The following is a 17,707-nucleotide window of genomic DNA, read 5'->3' as shown; positions in this document are numbered from 1 at the left end:
ATCTCCTTGGGAAGCCTAGATTTCTACAAAGGCTCTGTCTTCTGTGGGTGTCTGCCTGAGTCACCACTCTCCAGGTGTTCCCCAGCCCAGGCCTAGAGAGGGTCTGGGGCCAGTTCACTCGCTCCTACTGGTTTCACAGCCTGTACTAAGGTCTGTCTGCTCTCACCCAATGCATAGTTGGGCAGGACAACTCCTAGGACCCTTGGCATATGATGGTGAATCTCACAACTCCCACAGAGGCACTTTTGTCTGTACATGGATACCAAATTTTAGTTATTAAAAATAGGGGTGAAAAGGAGACATCTTATGCAGCCATGATGCTGACATCACTCCTGGCTTTTAGTTTTCTTAACTAATGTATAGTTTTGTATGTGTATTTGTTTTTTCATGCTAACAGAAGGATAATTTATCCTGCAATTCAAATAACAACATTTCAGCAACTAAGTCGAATTTTCACCCATGAAGTGTTTTTCTTATTCAAAGCTTCATTGTGATATTTAGGGAAGATGGTCTAGATTTACATATCTTAATTATATTTGTCTATGGGAGAAAGGAAAGGAAGATTAACATACACCAAACTTCAGGAGTCAGGTCAGATGGGTATTATTACTTTACTCTTAATGATAAGACACTGAGGCTCAAAGATTAAGTTAAAATCAAGTCTCCCCAACTACAATTTCCAGTTTATTTTGTTTCATCTCTAGTATCTTTGAATACTTCTCTGTTGAAGATTTGTCTATATTATCTTATTTCCTTGCTAAAATGCCTTCAGCTTTCATGCAGCATTAATAAAAGAAATATGCATTTGAAGATTACTTCTGTACCCTTTGTAAAACTATAATTAATTGAGTTTATTACCTAATTGCTTTCCTATGCATTTTTCATAATTAATGTTAGGATTAATTTTTCTCACAAGGAGAATTTATGAAGTTTCTTTTAACAACTGTAACTATTTTATTAAATGAACTGGTCTGAATAGGAGACAAGCAGAAAGCAGCTATTTTCTTTCTCCTACTGCCTCTTAAAAACCTGTGTTCCAGGCTTATTCCCTCCCAAATACAGATGAAATCTCAAGAGGTCCTATATGTATTCCTTTCCTTTTCAGTTTGAAGCATGATTTCAGTAAATTAAAAATTTTTGAGTTCTTTAAAATATTATATCTTCTGGCCAAAGAACATGATATATAGCCACTTATTTTGTTCTTATTTAATTTTCTAAATAATATATAGATTTTGAGAGATCTTACAAATCTTTCATTAGATTTGTTCCTAGGTATTTTCTATTTCTGATGCATTTTTAAAGTTTGAGTATTTATATTTGTTAGGTATAAAGTTCTACATATGTTGGCTAGGCCAAGCTTATAATTGTGTTACTCAAATCTTTTAGCTCTTTCCTATTTTTGTGTGCTTGTTTTAGTTACTAGAGGAGGACTGTGTTAAATTCTTCCACTATAACAAGACACTTGTCTATATCTGCTTATAGTTCTGTGAATTCATATTTTTAAACATTTTGAGGCAATACTATGTACATTTTACATAGTAGTTGTTATATATCCTTTTATTTTATGTGAAGTACCTTTAAAAAATGTAAATGCATTTTTATGTGTGTGGTAAGAACACAACATGAAATATAACCTTTTCACACATTTTTATGTGTGCAAAACAGTATTGTTATCTATAGGCACATTAGCACAATAGTTGTATAGCACGTCTCTAGAACATACTGATCTTGCATAACTCAATTTTTAAAATTAGGATATCAATGATACACAATCTTATCAAGGTTTTACATAACTCAAATTTTATAATTGTTCATTACCAACTTCCCATTTCTTCCTCCTCACAACCCCTAACAATCACTATTCTATTCTTTGCATCTATGAGTTTGACTATTCTAGATACCTTACATAAGCGAAATCATGCAGTATTTGTTTTTCTCTGACTGGCTTATTTCACTTAGCATAATGTCCTCATCCATATTGTTGAATATTACAAAGCTTCCTCTTTTTTTAAGGCTAATAATATGCCTTTGTATGTGTTTAACACATTTTAAGAATCTGTTTATCCATTGATTGTCATTTAGGTTATTACCATATCTTGGATATTATGACTAGCGCTGCAGTAAATATTAGAATGTTAATATCTCTTCAAGATCCTGTTTTCAGTTGTTTTGGAGAACTATCTAGATGTAAGGATGCTAAATTATATAATAGTTCTACTTGCAGTTTTTTTTGAGGAACCTTTATATTACTTTCCATAGCAGCTACACAGTTTTGCATTCTCAACAGTGTAAAAGGGGTCCCTTTGTTCTGCATCCTAATACTTGTCTTTTGTTTTTTGATAATAGCCATCTTAACAGGTGTGAGGTAATGTATCATTGTGGTTTTGATATTCACTTCACTGATGATTACTGACACTGAGTTATTTTTTTCACATGTCTAATGACCACTTGTGTATCTTCTTTGGATAAATATCCAAGTTTAAATCGTTCAGGTCCTTTGCCCATATTTTAATTGAGTCACTCATTTTTTGTTAGAGAATTGTAAGTTGTTTACATGTTTTGAATATTAACCTCTTGTCAAATATATGGTCTGAAAGTGTTTTCTCCCATTCTATAGGTTGCCTTTTACTCTACTGATTGTTTCCTACTGTGCAGAAGGTTTTTAGTTTGGTGTGATCTTACTTGTTTATATGTCTGATAAGGAATTAATATTGTCACAAAGACAAGAGATAAATGTTAGCAAGGTTATAGAGAAAAGGGAATCCTTGTGCACTGTTGGTGGGAATTTAAATTGGCTTAGCCACTATGGAAAACAATATGGAGGTTTCTCAAAAAATTTAAAATAGAACTACTATATAGCCTAGCAGTTCCACCTCTGGTTATATAGTCAAAGGAAATGAAAGCAGAATATTAAAGAGATATCTGCACTTCCATGTTTATTACAGCATTATTCACAATACCTAAGATAATGGAAATAACCTAAGTGTCTATCAGTGGATGAATGGTAAGAAGGTATGATATTGATATATATATATAATATAAAGTGATATATATATATCACTTTCCACTAGAAAGAAGAAAATCCTGCCATTTATGACATATAGATGACTTTGAGGCCATTATGCTAAATGAAATGAACAGAGAAAAACAAATATTGTATGCTGTCACTTATATGCAGTATGTATAAAAGCCAAACTGGTAGAAACAGAGAGTTCAGTGGAGGTTACCAAGACCTGGTGGATAAGGAAATAGTGAGTTATTGTTCAGAGTACAAACCTGCAACTAGCAGATGACTAAGTTCTGGAGATCTAATGCACAGTGAAGTGATTATTAACAATAATAACAACAGTTAACAATATTGTTTTATATACTTAAAATTGCTGGTGGGAATTTAAGTTGTTGTAACTGCTGTGGAAAGCAGTATGGAGGTTCCTCAAAAAACTAAAAATAGAAATACCATTTGATCCAGTAATTCCACTTCTAGAAACTTACCCAAAGAAAACAAAATCCCTGACTTGAAAAGATATATGCACCCCTATGTTTATAACTGCAGTATTTGCAATAACTAAAATGTGGGAGCAACCTAAATGTCCATCAATAGATGAATGGATAAAGAAGATGTGGTACATATATACAATGGAATATTATTCAGCCGTAAAAAAAGAAATCCTGCCATTTGCAACAACATGGATGGATCTCAAGGGTATTATGCTCAGTGAAATAAGCCAGATGGAGGAAGACAGTACTATATAATTTCACTTTTGTGGAGTATGAAAACAAAGAAAAACAGAAGGGACAAAACAGCACTAGACTTATAGACACTGAGAAATGAACAGTGATTACAAAGGGGGAGGGGTTGTGGGGAGAGTGATAGGGAGATAAAGGGGCACAATAATTTGCAATTACAATATAAGTTGGTTTGGGGGAGAGTAGTACAGCATGAAGAAAATAGTGATTCTGTAACATCTTTCTATGTGAATAGATGGTAACTTCACTAGAAGACGGTGAGAATTTAATGATATGGATAACTGTTGAACCACTGTGTTGTACCTTTGAAACCAGCATAAGATTATGTATCAATGATAATTCAGTAAAAAAAGATAAATTGCTAAGAGAGTAGATTTTAAATGTTCTCACCACAAAAATGAAGTGGGAATTGTGTGACATGATGGAAGTGTTAGGTAGTGCTGGGATGGTAATCATATTTAATATATAAATGTATCAAATCAACATCTTTATAAATCTTAAACTTACACAATAATGAAAGTCAGTTATATGTCAATAAAGCTAAATGTATCAAATCAACATCTTTGTACATCTTAAACTTACACAATAGTAGAAGTCAGTTATATGTCAATAAAGCTGGAAAAATAGGGTTGTCCTTCGTAGAGATTCTAGACTTAATAAAAAGGATAAACTGCTTAAATGTAGTAAAGTTCTGATTACCCATTAGCTAGAACACTAAGTTGAAACCACTCTATATCTGCTCCATCCATTTTTAGTGAGGAGACAGGTTGTGAGGTATTTATGCTAGAATAAAAAGAAATAACAAGGGTTTGAGAGTAAGATATTAGTACAAAACTCCCAAATTCTGAATAATTAACCGATAAGATGAACTGGTAACAATTAATGTGCTTTGACTCTGAGATTCTCCCGTGCTTGCTTCATGAGGCTCTTGATGATGTGCTGAAAAGGTTTGCTGAGCATTTTGTGTCCTTGCTTTTTGTTCCACACAACCAGCATGTAAATTCCTTTAGGGCAGAGATAACATTTGCTATCTAGTGTCTATGAATGGACCTGAATTTATAGCATTGTTTCTAAGAAAACTGTATTTTAAGCTCCAAACAACAAAGTTATAAGCAAAAGTTTTGGGAATAAAATATTCAGGTAAATGGGTCATTACTTGAAGGTATTACCATTGTCAACAGATATCTCTTTAAATCTCTTTTGGATTTTTGAATTAATTATCCAATGTTATTGTACTTATGAATTTTTAAAAATTGTAGAATAAACTCATAACCTGGTTACTCCTGAATATTAAATTGCATGGGACTTATATTTCAAAGGCCCAAACAAAAGAATTCTTGGGCCTAGTCATAATAATTATTATGAATACAATCCTCTATAATATAAGAAATATTAATGCTGTAATTCATAGTAGAGCTCTGCATTTTTTTAATGTAATAAAATACAACCAAAATACAATGTTGCATAGTTGGAATCATGGAGCAAACCACTTTTTCAGACTGGCTTCTTTCTTATTAGTAATATGCATTTGAGGTTCCTTCATATCTTTTTATGACTTGACAGCTCACATTTTCATTGCTGAATAATATTCCATTGTATGAATGGGTGACAGTTTATCCATTCACCTCTTGAAGGACATCATAGTTGTTTCCAGTCTTTGGTGATTCTATAAACATTTGTTTGCAGGTTTTGAGTGGACATAAGATTTTATCTCAATTGGGTAAACCCAGGAGTGTAATTGGTGGATTGTATGGCAAGACTGTTTAGTTTTGTGAGAAATTGCCAATTTTACTAGGTTTTTGGATTTTAGTTATTCTAATACATGTGAGCAGTATTTTTTTTAAATTTACAATTCTCTAATGGAGTATTATGGTTAGCATCTTTCCATGTGCTTATGGACTCATCTGTATATCTACTTTGGTAACACATTTGTTCAAATTTTTTGCCCATTTTAAAATTGGTTTATTTGTTTTTTTTATTTCTGAGCTTTAAGAGTTCTTAGTATATTTTGCATACCAGACCTTATCAGATATAGGTTTTTCAAAGATTTTCTCACAGTCTTTGGCTTATCTTTTAATTTTTTAAATAGTATTTTGCAGAGCTGAGGTATTTAATTTTAAGGAAGCCCAATTTATCAATTTTTTCATTCATGGATCATGCTTTTGATGTATCTAAAAACTCATCCCTTAGCAAGGTCACCTAGTTTTTTTCCTATTTTATCTTTGGTAGCACATTTGTTCAAATTTTTTGCCCATTTTAAAATTGGTTTATTTGTTTTTTTTATTTCTGAGCTTTAAGAGTTCTTAGTATATTTTGCATACCAGACCTTATCAGATATAGGTTTTTCAAAGATTTTCTCACAGTCTTTGGCTTATCTTTTAATTTTTTAAATAGTATTTTGCAGAGCTGAGGTATTTAATTTTAAGGAAGCCCAATTTATCAATTTTTTCATTCATGGATCATGCTTTTTATGTATATAAAAACTCATCCCTTAGCAAGGTCACCTAGTTTTTCTCCTATTTTATCTTTCAGAAGGTTTATAGTTTACGTTTATATATTTTGGTCTAAGATCCATTTTGAGTTTTTTTTTTTTTTGAAGAGTGTAAGGTATAGGCATATCCATTTTTTTGTGCGGGTATTTCCAAGTCTTCTAGCACCATTTGTTGAGAAGACTCATTTGTCTATTGAATAACCTTTGATCCTTTGTCAAAGTTCAGTTGCCTATAATTACATGGATCTATTTCTGGGCTTCCCATTTTATTTCATTCATTTTTCTTTGCCTTTTGTTTTAAACAGTTTTTAGTATGATATATGTAAGTGGGGTCAGGTTTTGTTTATTTTAATTTATCTCTTGTTGGGGGTTTATAATACTTAGCAATCAGTGCTTGATTACTTCTATAAATTTTGGGAACTTCTGAGATATAATCTCTTAAATACAGCTTTAATTATTTCCTTAATCCCTTTCTGAGATGTAAAGTATGATATATTAGATCTTTACACTTTATGCTCTACATCTTGTATATTCCGTCTATATTTTTCATCCCTTTGTTGTTTTATGCTTTTCTAGATGTTTTCTTCTTCGCTATCTTTCAGTTTCTTTGTTTGACTGTGTTTAAACTGCTTTTAAAACCCATCTTTGACCTCTTGTTTTTGATTGCTGTACATTCTAGCTGCACATTCTCAATTTTTTTATGGCTCCCAGTACTCTCCTGGAATTTTCAATCCTATCTATTATTTCCTTGCATGTATCAAACTTAGTCTGTGTCTGATGATGCCAAATGTGTTTTGGTTTGCGAGCTAAGAGTTGTTTTATTCATTCTTAAAGTGTTGTTTAAAAAAACACTAGGAAAAGAAAAATACATAATAGAGACTGTATGTGGCTCACATAAGTGTAACATATTTACTCTCTGTATTTTTATATTAAAAGTTTGCTGACCTTTGAACTAGCTTCTTTATGGATCTCTTTCTGTTGTCTTAGTGGTAATGTCTTATCTCCTATATCTGGTTAGTTTTAATGTGGTGTTGGGACTTTGAGCAAGTATAATGTTAATTTGAGGCCAGATGGATATTAACTTCTTCCAGGGAAGAGTAAATTGCTTCTAGAAGGCAAATAAAGGCTCTAACATTCTTGAATCACTCTGATGCAGTTGGAGAATAAGATAATTAAAGGTGAACTTAGTCTTTCTGAAGACTGCTTGATTTCTGGTTATCTTACAGTACAGCCCTTTGAAGCTCCAAGCCAAAGCCTGGTGATTGAGCAGGGATCCCAGTCTTGGTGTGCCCTGACTGCTGAGTCTGTAGAAATCTTTCAGCTTTCTCTTAACTGACCAGCATATACTTCTGGAATTGGCAGATGCCTCTGGGAGAAAAGTAACCCAAAATACCATGCTCATCACTATAGATTTCCATCTTTTCTCTGATCTTAACTTACTAATTCTTTTTTTTTGCCCTGTTAGTAGTCTGTGTCTTTTCATACAGGTATTTTTAAAATGTTTTTCCTAGCTATTGTAGTTCTCACTGAGAAGGTTGGTTTATTAGAAAGTTTGACTATCATTATTGAAAATACAACTCGTCATGTGTATTTTTTGCTTTGCTTATAAATAGTAAAGTGTGTTTTTTCTACATTATTTTTCACTTTTACATTTTTGTATTTTTATTTCAGATAGCCTCACTGTTTCCCATGTATGTTGTGGGGTACATTGAGCCAAACAAATTTCAGAAGATCATCTATGTGAATATGGTAACATTTTTAATATTTATAAGTCAAATGTTAAAATAAGACTCAGGGTTTTTAAAACAGAACTGATTCTGTTTATGGATATCCTCTCTCAAGTAATATTTAATATACATGATGTTGATAATATTCAGAAGGAAAGATTATATATATCTATATCTATAATATTCAGATAGACTATACTCTATCAACTATAGATACTGTGTACTTTGAAATGTTAAAAAAAGTTTTGTTTTATTATTATCACTATTGAAGCTATCTTTTCTCCCTGAGACCTGAAATTTTTAACACTTTGCATGAATATGATACAATGAAAGTTTCATGTTCTTGTATTTTTGCTTTAATATTAGTTTCCAAACACTTCTCCCTTAAGAACATAAAAATAAGTGTTTTTTACATAAGAAATTAAAGCTTCATTATTGATGGAAATTCTCGAGTAATTTGACAAAAATAAGATTAGAAAAGTAATACTTACAACCAAGTTTTCTTTATTATATCACTCCATTATTAAATTAATAGAAATAAGAGGTTTTTTTTCCTGTTTTCTTTGTACCAAGTAGCACTAGGAAAAAAAACTAATTCTGCTGTATAGAATTTATGGTGTTGAAAATACTTAGAACCTATCAGTATGTTGAAATTATATTATCATTAGCCAAGATCTACTTATTAATCTTCTTTATGCAAATAGTTTGCAATAAAAATGGCTCTATGCTTATAGACAAAGTATGCATTATGCTATATAGATAATAACTATAAAATATGTGTTTCTTTGATTTTTCAGATATCAGTTCTCCTTTGTTTTGTGTTGATGTTTGGAAATCCAATGTATCTGTCTTCTTACTATTCTTCATCTTTGTTAATGACATGGGTAAGTGTTAAGCTTATGAAGATTTCTTTTTAACCTATCAAATATAGCAGATTTACCCATCTAATACATGTTTAGGAGAGTAAATAGGGCCCTTTCCTGATTAATATTCACATGAAAAGGTTTTCTCCAAAATAACACCGTTTCTCTACCTGATCCTTGAAAAGTAATATAGTACAAAGTTTGCCTTTTTAGGGCAATGCCCAGGTAAATATTTTAAAAATAATAAGATTTACTTTTAAAATATTCCATAATTTATTATGAAAACTAGTTTCCTTCTCAGTCATTTCAGTAGGGTAAATACTTATTGCAATGACATTGTCATTGTCCAAAATATTTTTGGAACTCCTTTGAATTGCCTTCACAGGTTGTAGCACATTCTTCTGAATATCCTCAATGGTGGCAAATCTTTGTCTTTCAAGGCTGGATTTGATTTTTTGGAAATGACCCAAGTCTTGTGAATAAGGTGGGTCATTGGGCTGGGTAACATAGATCTTGATCAAAATATGTGTGACAATAAAGTGATAAGACCAATTTGCTTGCATCCATAATAAAATTATCTCTGAAGGCTGTTTAGAAAGAGGAGTTCCAAACCATTTTGAGCTATGACAACATAATTAGAATAAGTATAGAATTTCCTCATGTGACTTACTTGCATGGAATAACATTCATTTATATATGAATTTGGAATGCTGGTTCAGTAAATCAGTTTTACTACTTTATAGTCACACTTCTGATATGCATAAGCCAGAATCTGGAATGTTCTTCTCCACTTGAATATTCCTGGAATGTTCCCTTTCCATAGTGAACATAAAGGTTACCAATCACAGGAATACCAGAATACAACACTTTTTCATGTGTGATGCAATGATGGAATCTTTTGGGATTGCCTTTGTGTTTTAACATTTTTGCTCCCCATGTCTTTTTTGCCTCACAGTAAGTGATCCACCCTCTTTTTCTCTCCCCCAAAGCATAGGCTCTTTCTTTCCAACATTTTGTCAAACTTTGTCAGCATTAATAGTGTGTTCATCCACCTTTATGAAATATGAAAACTTGTATAAATTCTATGAAAACTATTTTGAAATACAGCACAGATACAGAAAACTATAAAACAAATGACTTATTACTGATAAGTACTGATTAGTGAACTGTTGTTCGACAAACATCCTCAAAGTACTATCAAGTCAAAATCAGAACTTTTCCAACCATTCTAGAAGCCCTCCATGTGACCTGCCTCAATTATAATTCCCTTGCACTGCTCTAAAACATTAATGACTATCTTGACTATGGTAATCACTCTTGACATTCCTTTTTAGTTTTATCACTTAAGTTTCTATTTTTATCTATATGTTTCCAATATATATCCCTGTTTTTCATCAGGAAATTTATTTGTTTAATCAGTTTAAGGGTCACTAAACATGTGGATGGTTCTATGATCTAGATATTGCTCTTGGACTCCTCACAGTGCAGCTTTCTATCATCTACTGTCTCTTTATTTATAACATGTTAATAATTGTATCTAAAACTTAGGTTCAGGTTTGATTCCTTTGGCCCATCTATAGTACTCTTCTTTCATCAGGAGGTACACAATGTCTGGTGCCTCTCTTTTTATTCTAGCAGACGTAACACTTAGTACCAGAACCATTAATTCAGTAGGGATTGCAAAATGGTAATATTCCATGCTCCATTTACAGTTAATATAGGCAAAGTAAAATCCATGTCTAAATGAGGGAAGTTGGGAGGAGGTAGAAAAAATTATGTGAAGAAATAATGGCCAACATTTTTCCATCAAATTTGATGAAAATTACAAACTCAGAGATGAAGAATTTTTATGAATTTCAAGTACAAGAAACATAAAGAAAGCTATAGTATGGCACATTATAATCAAATAGCTGAAAATCAGTGATAAAGAGAAAATCATAACAATAGCCAAAGAAATACGATGTGTTAAATATAGAAGAACAGAGTGAAGGATGTCAGCAGATTTTTCATAAGAAAAAAATGCAATAACACTACAGTCAATAAAAATCTTTAAAGTATTTAAAGAAAAAGTACTGTCAATCTATAATTTCAAACCCAGCAAACATACCTTTAAAAATGAAGGCAAAATAAAGACTTTAGGTTTACACTAAAAGAAATGTTAAAAGAGGTCCTTCAGATGGAAGGAATATTAGATATCAGCCTGGCTCTACACAAATGAAATGGAAATGGCAGCTCAAAGTAAATATAAAAGATTTTCCTAAAATTGGTGCCACCATGGCTAGACATTGAGGGCATTATGCTACAAGAAATAAGTCAGACAGAGAAAGACAAATACTGTATTTCCATTTGTATCTTTAATGTTTTTCAGCAATGTTTTGTAGTTTTCAGTGTATAAGTCTTTTACATCTTTGGTTAAATTTATTCTTAATACTTATTCTTTGTGAGGCTATTATAAATAGAATTCTTAATTTCCTTTTCAAATATTTCATTGTTAATATATAGCAGTGCAACGTATTTTTGTATGTCAATTTTCTATCCTGCTATTTTGCATAATTTGTTGATTTTAATTGTGTGTGTTTGTGCACACGTAACCTTTAGTATTTTCTACATATAAGTCTTCATCTACAAACAGATATAATTTTACACCTTCCTTTCCAATTTTTATGCCTTTTATTTCTTTTTCTTGCTTAATTACTCTAGCTTAATGGTGAAACTTGGCATCCTGCCTTGCTCTTGATCTTAAAGGGAAAGCGTTGAGTTTTTCACCATTAAATATGATGTTAACTGTAGAATTTTCAAATATGGCCTTTATAATGTTGAGATAATTTCCCTCTATTCATATTTTGTTGAGAGTTTTTATCATGAAATGGTGTTGAATGTTATCAAATGCTCTTCTGCATCTGTTGAGGGGATCAAGTGATTTTTATCCCTCAATTTGTTAATGTAGTATGTCACATTAATTGATTTGTCGATGTTGAATCACCCTGTCATTGCAAGATAAATCTCATTGGATCATACTGTGGGATCCTTTTAAGGTGCAGTTAGAATTGGTTTTTTAGGATTCTGTTGAGGATTTTTGTATCCATGTTCATCAGGGATATTGGTGTGTAGTTTAGTTTTCTTGCAGTATCTTTGTCTGGCTTTGGTATCAGTGTCATGCTGGCTTCATGAGATAATGTTTGGAAGTGTTCCCTCTTATATTTTGTGTAAAAGTTTGAGAAGTATTGACATTAATTTTTTTCTAAATGGTAGCATTCACCACTGAAGCCATCTGGTTCTGGTTTCTCTTTGTTGGGAGGTTTTTCATTACTGGTTCAATCTTATTACTAGTTATGGATGTGTTCAGAGTTTCTGTTTCTTCATGAGTTTGTCTTGGTAGATTGTATGCTTCTAGAAATGTATCCATTTCGTCTATGTTTTCCAATTTGTTGGCATCTAATTGTTCATAATAGTCTCATAATTGCTTTTGCTTGAGTTTAGTTGTTTCAGATGGGAAAGTAAATGTGGTTGCTGTTATACCAACTTGACCAAAGCAGAAATTCCATCCTGGTTGATTTTAATTACTTGATTTATTTTTTGGGTGCAATATTACCAGGTTTCTAAGAATAAGAAATATACAAAAAGTTATACTCAGAAAATGTCACAACCCCTCATTCCTTCCACCCCATTCTCTCCACCTTTCTCTAGGTAGATTTGGTCCTACCTATTTATTCTAAGATATCTCATTGGTTTTCTGTTTTACCCATTTAGTTGTTTTTTTCTTTTTTATACTAATAAATCTTACAATACATTTTGTTATATCTCCTCTTAATTACATCAAAGGTAGCATACTATAGATAGTCTTTTGCACTTTGATTTGTCAACCTATTCTGGATATCACTTAATGACCTATCCTGCGTATCGCTCCATATCAACTCCTAGAGATCTTGCTCATTCTCCACTGTCCATGCATGTACTACTGTCTTGTCTGAACATAGAGGTTGTTTCCTATATTTTGCATTTGTGTACAGTGTTGCAATGAATAATCCATACATTTGTGTTTTCCTGTTGTTGGATGTTTACAAATACTGGCTCACTTTGGGCTAACTAAATGATACAGAATCCTACTCCACATCTAAATAATACACAAGCCTATGATTTCAGTTTCTGAGGAGAAGCTTTTTTTTCATCCCAAACTTGAGAATAAACGTACCTTATCAATTTGTAGAGATGACAGAAGTATGCCTGGTCAGTGAGTGTCTTTGTCAGTTGACACTGATATAACAAAAATAATGCAGACTGGGTAGCTTACAAAAAAATTAATCATGGTTCTAGAGGCTGGGAAGTCCAAGATCAAGGTTCCAGCCAATTTGGTTCTTGGTGAGGGCTTTCTTCTTGGTTTTATGGACAAATGCTTTCACCAAATTCTCACGTGGTGGAAAGACAGATGATCTCTTTGATGTCTTTCTTATAAGGGCACTGATCCCATTCATGAGGTCTCTACCCTTATGATCAAATTATCTTCCAAAGGCTCCACCTCCAAAGACATCACATTGGGGATGAGGGTTTTAACATATGAATTTGGTGTGGTACTTGACCATTCAGTTGATAGCACTGAGGATTTGGTATTTTGGACCCCAGCTTTATGTATGAGTTTGAATTCCAGTTTCTTACCTTTCATAGTTCCAAACCCTCTTCTGCTACCTTTCTTTTTAATGCAAACCGATAGTTGTAACCTCATTCCACAGCCCTCCTTAAAGACTGCCATAAGTTAATTAATTAACTTTATCTGTTTAATTATCTCTTAATCACTTAGTCTTTAAAAATTTCCTTCTTTGGCACATGGAAATTTTCTTTTCTGTCTTATAAGTTAGGCATATTTTACACATTTCGAAATTTTTATTTGGGAATTTGGAGAAGCATTTTCATGTTAATTTAGGCCACTAATTTTTCTGGGTAATTTACATATATACTTGCATGGGCATATCTCCTGCACCATCTACCTCCTCAGAATTTTTCTGAGTAAAATTCCCAAGTAACTCAGTGAGAAATTAATTTTATTCTAGAGGTAACTTTTTGGTGCACAAAACATTTATTTAGCTCTTCCTTCAAGGAAATTTGCCATGTCCAAATTTTGAAAGATCAACAATTAAGAAGGAATGTGGCTGGAGCTAGCTAAGGTGGAAGGGGAAGGGTGGTTATGTAATTTTTGAAATGTATCATTCATGTAAAATGCAAATGTTAATTTAATTTTATTTTACATGCATTTTAGGTGATACTTCTAGAGAGATATAAAATTCAAAGATTGAGACTATCTGAACTGAACTTTTGGGTAAGTTTCAACATTTTCAACACAGTTTCTTCAAACTCTTATTTCCATGACTTGAACGCAAATAATGTACTTAAAAAATTTAATGACTTATAGTTAATACATCTTCTACATAGCTACGTACATCAGGTGAGAAATAGTCCTTAGCAACATCTGCAAGTCATTATCAAGAACTTAATTTATTTCAGCACTATCCTCAGGATTTCTTTACTTTTCATTCTGCTATACCATTACTACCTTGATTTTTAAATCTCTATTTGCCTTGAGTTTATCTCTTTAAATTTACTAACCTTTCATTCAAAATAATTCAGCATGTAGTTCTGACCCATTTTCCTTTTTTCTTTTCTCTACGTCTATCCATCCATCATCTATCTTTCCTTCTGCTTCCAACTTCAAACTGTTATTTTTGCCCCTGTAACATTTCCTAGTCTCCCACTCCTTTTTTTATTTCAACTTACTCACTACCTAACCTTTGTTTGACTTCTTCCCAAATATAACATGGTGGCTCATGACATCTTGTTCAGTGTTTTGTTCCCAAGTAAAATATATTTTATTAAGTAGGCACTGAAACAGCTAATTCTTGTACTATCAAACAGATGACATTCATTCTTCTTCTCTGGGTCTTGGATGTACTCCTATTAAAAAAGTAAAACCTGCCATATTGAATAACTATGTGATTACATAGAATATATTGATGGAGTAAAATTGGAAAAGTTATGGTAAGAAAAGAACATAATTTTCTACTCTGAATACAAAAAAACAAGATAGAATGAGCTGCCGTTTCTCATTGCTAGAGGCATTCTCCCATCCCTTATGATGAAACTGTAGAAATATCTGTGCATTTAAGTGATTGCACTTAATAGGTTTCTTCAATATGAGCAAATTGTGCTTAATGGGAGACTCCTATTTTTGGTTGCAAGGTAATTACTGAACAGAGCTCATGACGAAATTTACTCAGAAACACTAAGGGGCACTCTGTGTGTTTCATAAGAGATTGAGAATTCCTACAAGAAAGGAAACAGAACTCACTGGTAAACTATAGCTTGATACTAAGACCAGGCAAGGACATTATATTCTTACTCATGAACATAGATTTTAATTTTCACCTAGATAAAAATACTCAATGGATAAAAATACAAAAGAAAAAGAAAATAACAAGAACAGCCCTATCTATCTCTTATATATAAAAGAGAATCCATTCTGATTAAATTGGGTTCATCCCAGGAATACAAAGATGTTTCCTCAATTATTGCCAGTTTAAAACTGTTTTCTATAATCTTTATACCTGACAGATTTGCTGGATATAAAGTCCTTGGTTCCCACTTTCTTGAATTTTTAAAAAATGCTCTACTCTTGTCTTGCTTTCATTTTTATATGTTTTAAGTCTGATACTAGCTAAATTCTCTTGGCCTAATAAGTTATGTGACCTTTGTGCCTGAAGGTGTTGAGGAATTTTTCTTCATTTTTAATTGTTTTACTAGGATGTGTCTTGATGTAGTTTGTCTTACCAGGCCAATTTTCTCAGTACCTAATGGATGCTTTCCAAATGTAGATTCAGATCCTCTTTTATTTCTAAAAGTTTCCTTGAATTATAGTTTAAATGCTAGTTTTAAACCATTGTTTGGTTTTTCTTTTTCAGGGACTCAAATGTTGTTACCTGTCTTCCATTTCTATGTAGCCCTTTGTTCTTTTTTACTTCCTTAATCTCTTTTTTTTACTGCCTTTACTTCAGTTCCCTTATTAAATTTTTATTTGAATCTCTTCTCCTTTCATTATCTTGAGAATGTCTTTACTTTTTGATGATTTTCTCCTTTTCTTCCATTTCTGTTCTATGTTTAATCAACTCTCTTTTTACTTCTGTGTTTTTTCTTAGTTTTTGAAATTTTTATTTAAGGCATTTTTGTATTTATGAATGTTTATTTAAGGATACTTAATTCATCTTTTAATTCTACACTGTAGTTTTCTGCTTTGTGAGATTTTTGTTGAACACACTGGGGTGGGGATCATCAGCTAAAATGTTTGAACCTCATTTTTGTCATTTTTGTCATATTTTGTATAAATAATATAGGCATGTCTAATCTAATTATTTTGTGGACAGAGCTGGCAGTTTTTAGTCCCAGTGCAGCCTCTTTTTTGTCACTGTAACAAAATGTGCTTTTATCTATTTCTTTTTCTTCCTTCCTTCCTTCCTTTCTTCCCTCCCTCCCTCCTTCCCTCCCTTCTTTCTTTCTTTCTTCCTTCCTTCCTTTCTTCCCTCCCTCCCTTCTCTTTCTTTCTTTCTCTCTCTCTCTCTCTCCCTCCCTCCCTCCTTACTTTCTTTCTTTTCTTTCTTCCTTCCTTTCTTCCTCTTTTCCTTTTTTCTTCCTTTCCATAAGTAATGCCTTTCAGACATCAGTACTTGTTTTATCCTACAACCTTCTAAGTCCCTGCTCTGTATTCATTTCCAATCTACTGGGGCTCTTTTCACACACTTAAGGTGGGCTTTCTCTTTCTGAGGTTATTTTAGTTCAATTTTAGGCCCCTCACTTCCCACTTCCCTCTTCCACATAGTTTGGAAACTGCCCTCATTCTCTGCAAAGGCTTAGATCAAGACCTTGAGCTATAACTTTGCTGTATTTCTATTTAAAGTTAATTTGAATTTGTCTGTCATCTTTTTTCTGTATGTGTGGTTGTATTGTTCTACTTGTGTGGAGAGATTTGGATTTAGGCTGCTATAATTTTGCTCAGGCTACCCGGAAGTCCACATCAGCGCTCTTTCTAATCAAGGCTAGCCAAGAAATAAAGAACAAACAGAAACACTCATGTAATTTTTAGTTCATATTTCTGTCTTTAAAATGAAAACATAAGTTTTCACATTTCAAATTTTCCTTTCTTGTAGAGGGTCTGATATAACTATTTCCAAAAGAGTGGTAGAAGAATTTCTAATAATTTAATCCTACTTTCGTAAAAGGATTTTCAGCTAGGAAACAATCCTGTTTTTAAAAAACGGTTTTCAGTTTGTAAACAAACATATAACCCCTTTCTTAGCAGAAATTGAAAATAAATTACTTTAAAAAATCCCTTTAGATTTAGGGTATGTAGAACTCTTGTGTTGTTACATGTTTTATAGCAGTGCCGTCAGTTTTCTTTCCCTTTAAATGAAATTTTCTAAAGAAACATCCTTTTTTAGACCTTATCGCTAATACCTCATGTGATTAAAATTTTCCTATGCCACTTATGATGTAATTGAATATTTTAATGGGTAATTTATCATTTTTAATAGCTGACTTCTATCTCTTTTATTTATTTTCTAGTTGATTCAAGGCTCTGCTTGGCTGTGTGGAACAATCATTTTGAAATTTCTGACATCTAAAATGTTAGGTGTTTCAGACAATGTAAGTACTTTCTAGTAAAAACATCAAAAATTCCTATAAATATGTAACTGGATGAAAACTTTGAAACAATCTATTTTAACCTCTTTATTTACAGAGGTTTAGTGCCTTCTTCAAGGTCCTCAACCTAGTTAGTTATTGGCAGAGTCAGTACTGAAACCCTGCATGCAGTTCAAAGAGCTTTTCAACTCTCTAAGAAA

General features: G+C 32.4%; 1 protein-coding gene across 1 annotated transcript in view; it reads left to right on the top strand.

Annotated features, from left to right (window-relative positions):
• The window catches only part of DPY19L2 (dpy-19 like 2), a 104,539-nt gene that overhangs the window by 54,078 nt on the left and 32,754 nt on the right, over nucleotides 1–17,707 (top strand). Inside the window, 4 exon segments of the mRNA XM_036897494.2 lie at nucleotides 7,910–7,987; nucleotides 8,763–8,849; nucleotides 14,080–14,139; nucleotides 17,430–17,510. Of these exon segments, the coding sequence (XP_036753389.2) occupies nucleotides 7,910–7,987; nucleotides 8,763–8,849; nucleotides 14,080–14,139; nucleotides 17,430–17,510 (306 nt within the window).

Source organism: Manis pentadactyla, chromosome 7, assembly GCF_030020395.1.
Source record: "Manis pentadactyla isolate mManPen7 chromosome 7, mManPen7.hap1, whole genome shotgun sequence".
NCBI lineage: Eukaryota > Metazoa > Chordata > Mammalia > Pholidota > Manidae > Manis > Manis pentadactyla.
The sequence above is the reverse complement of the archived record's forward strand: the minus strand, read 5'-3'. Positions and strand labels throughout refer to the sequence as shown.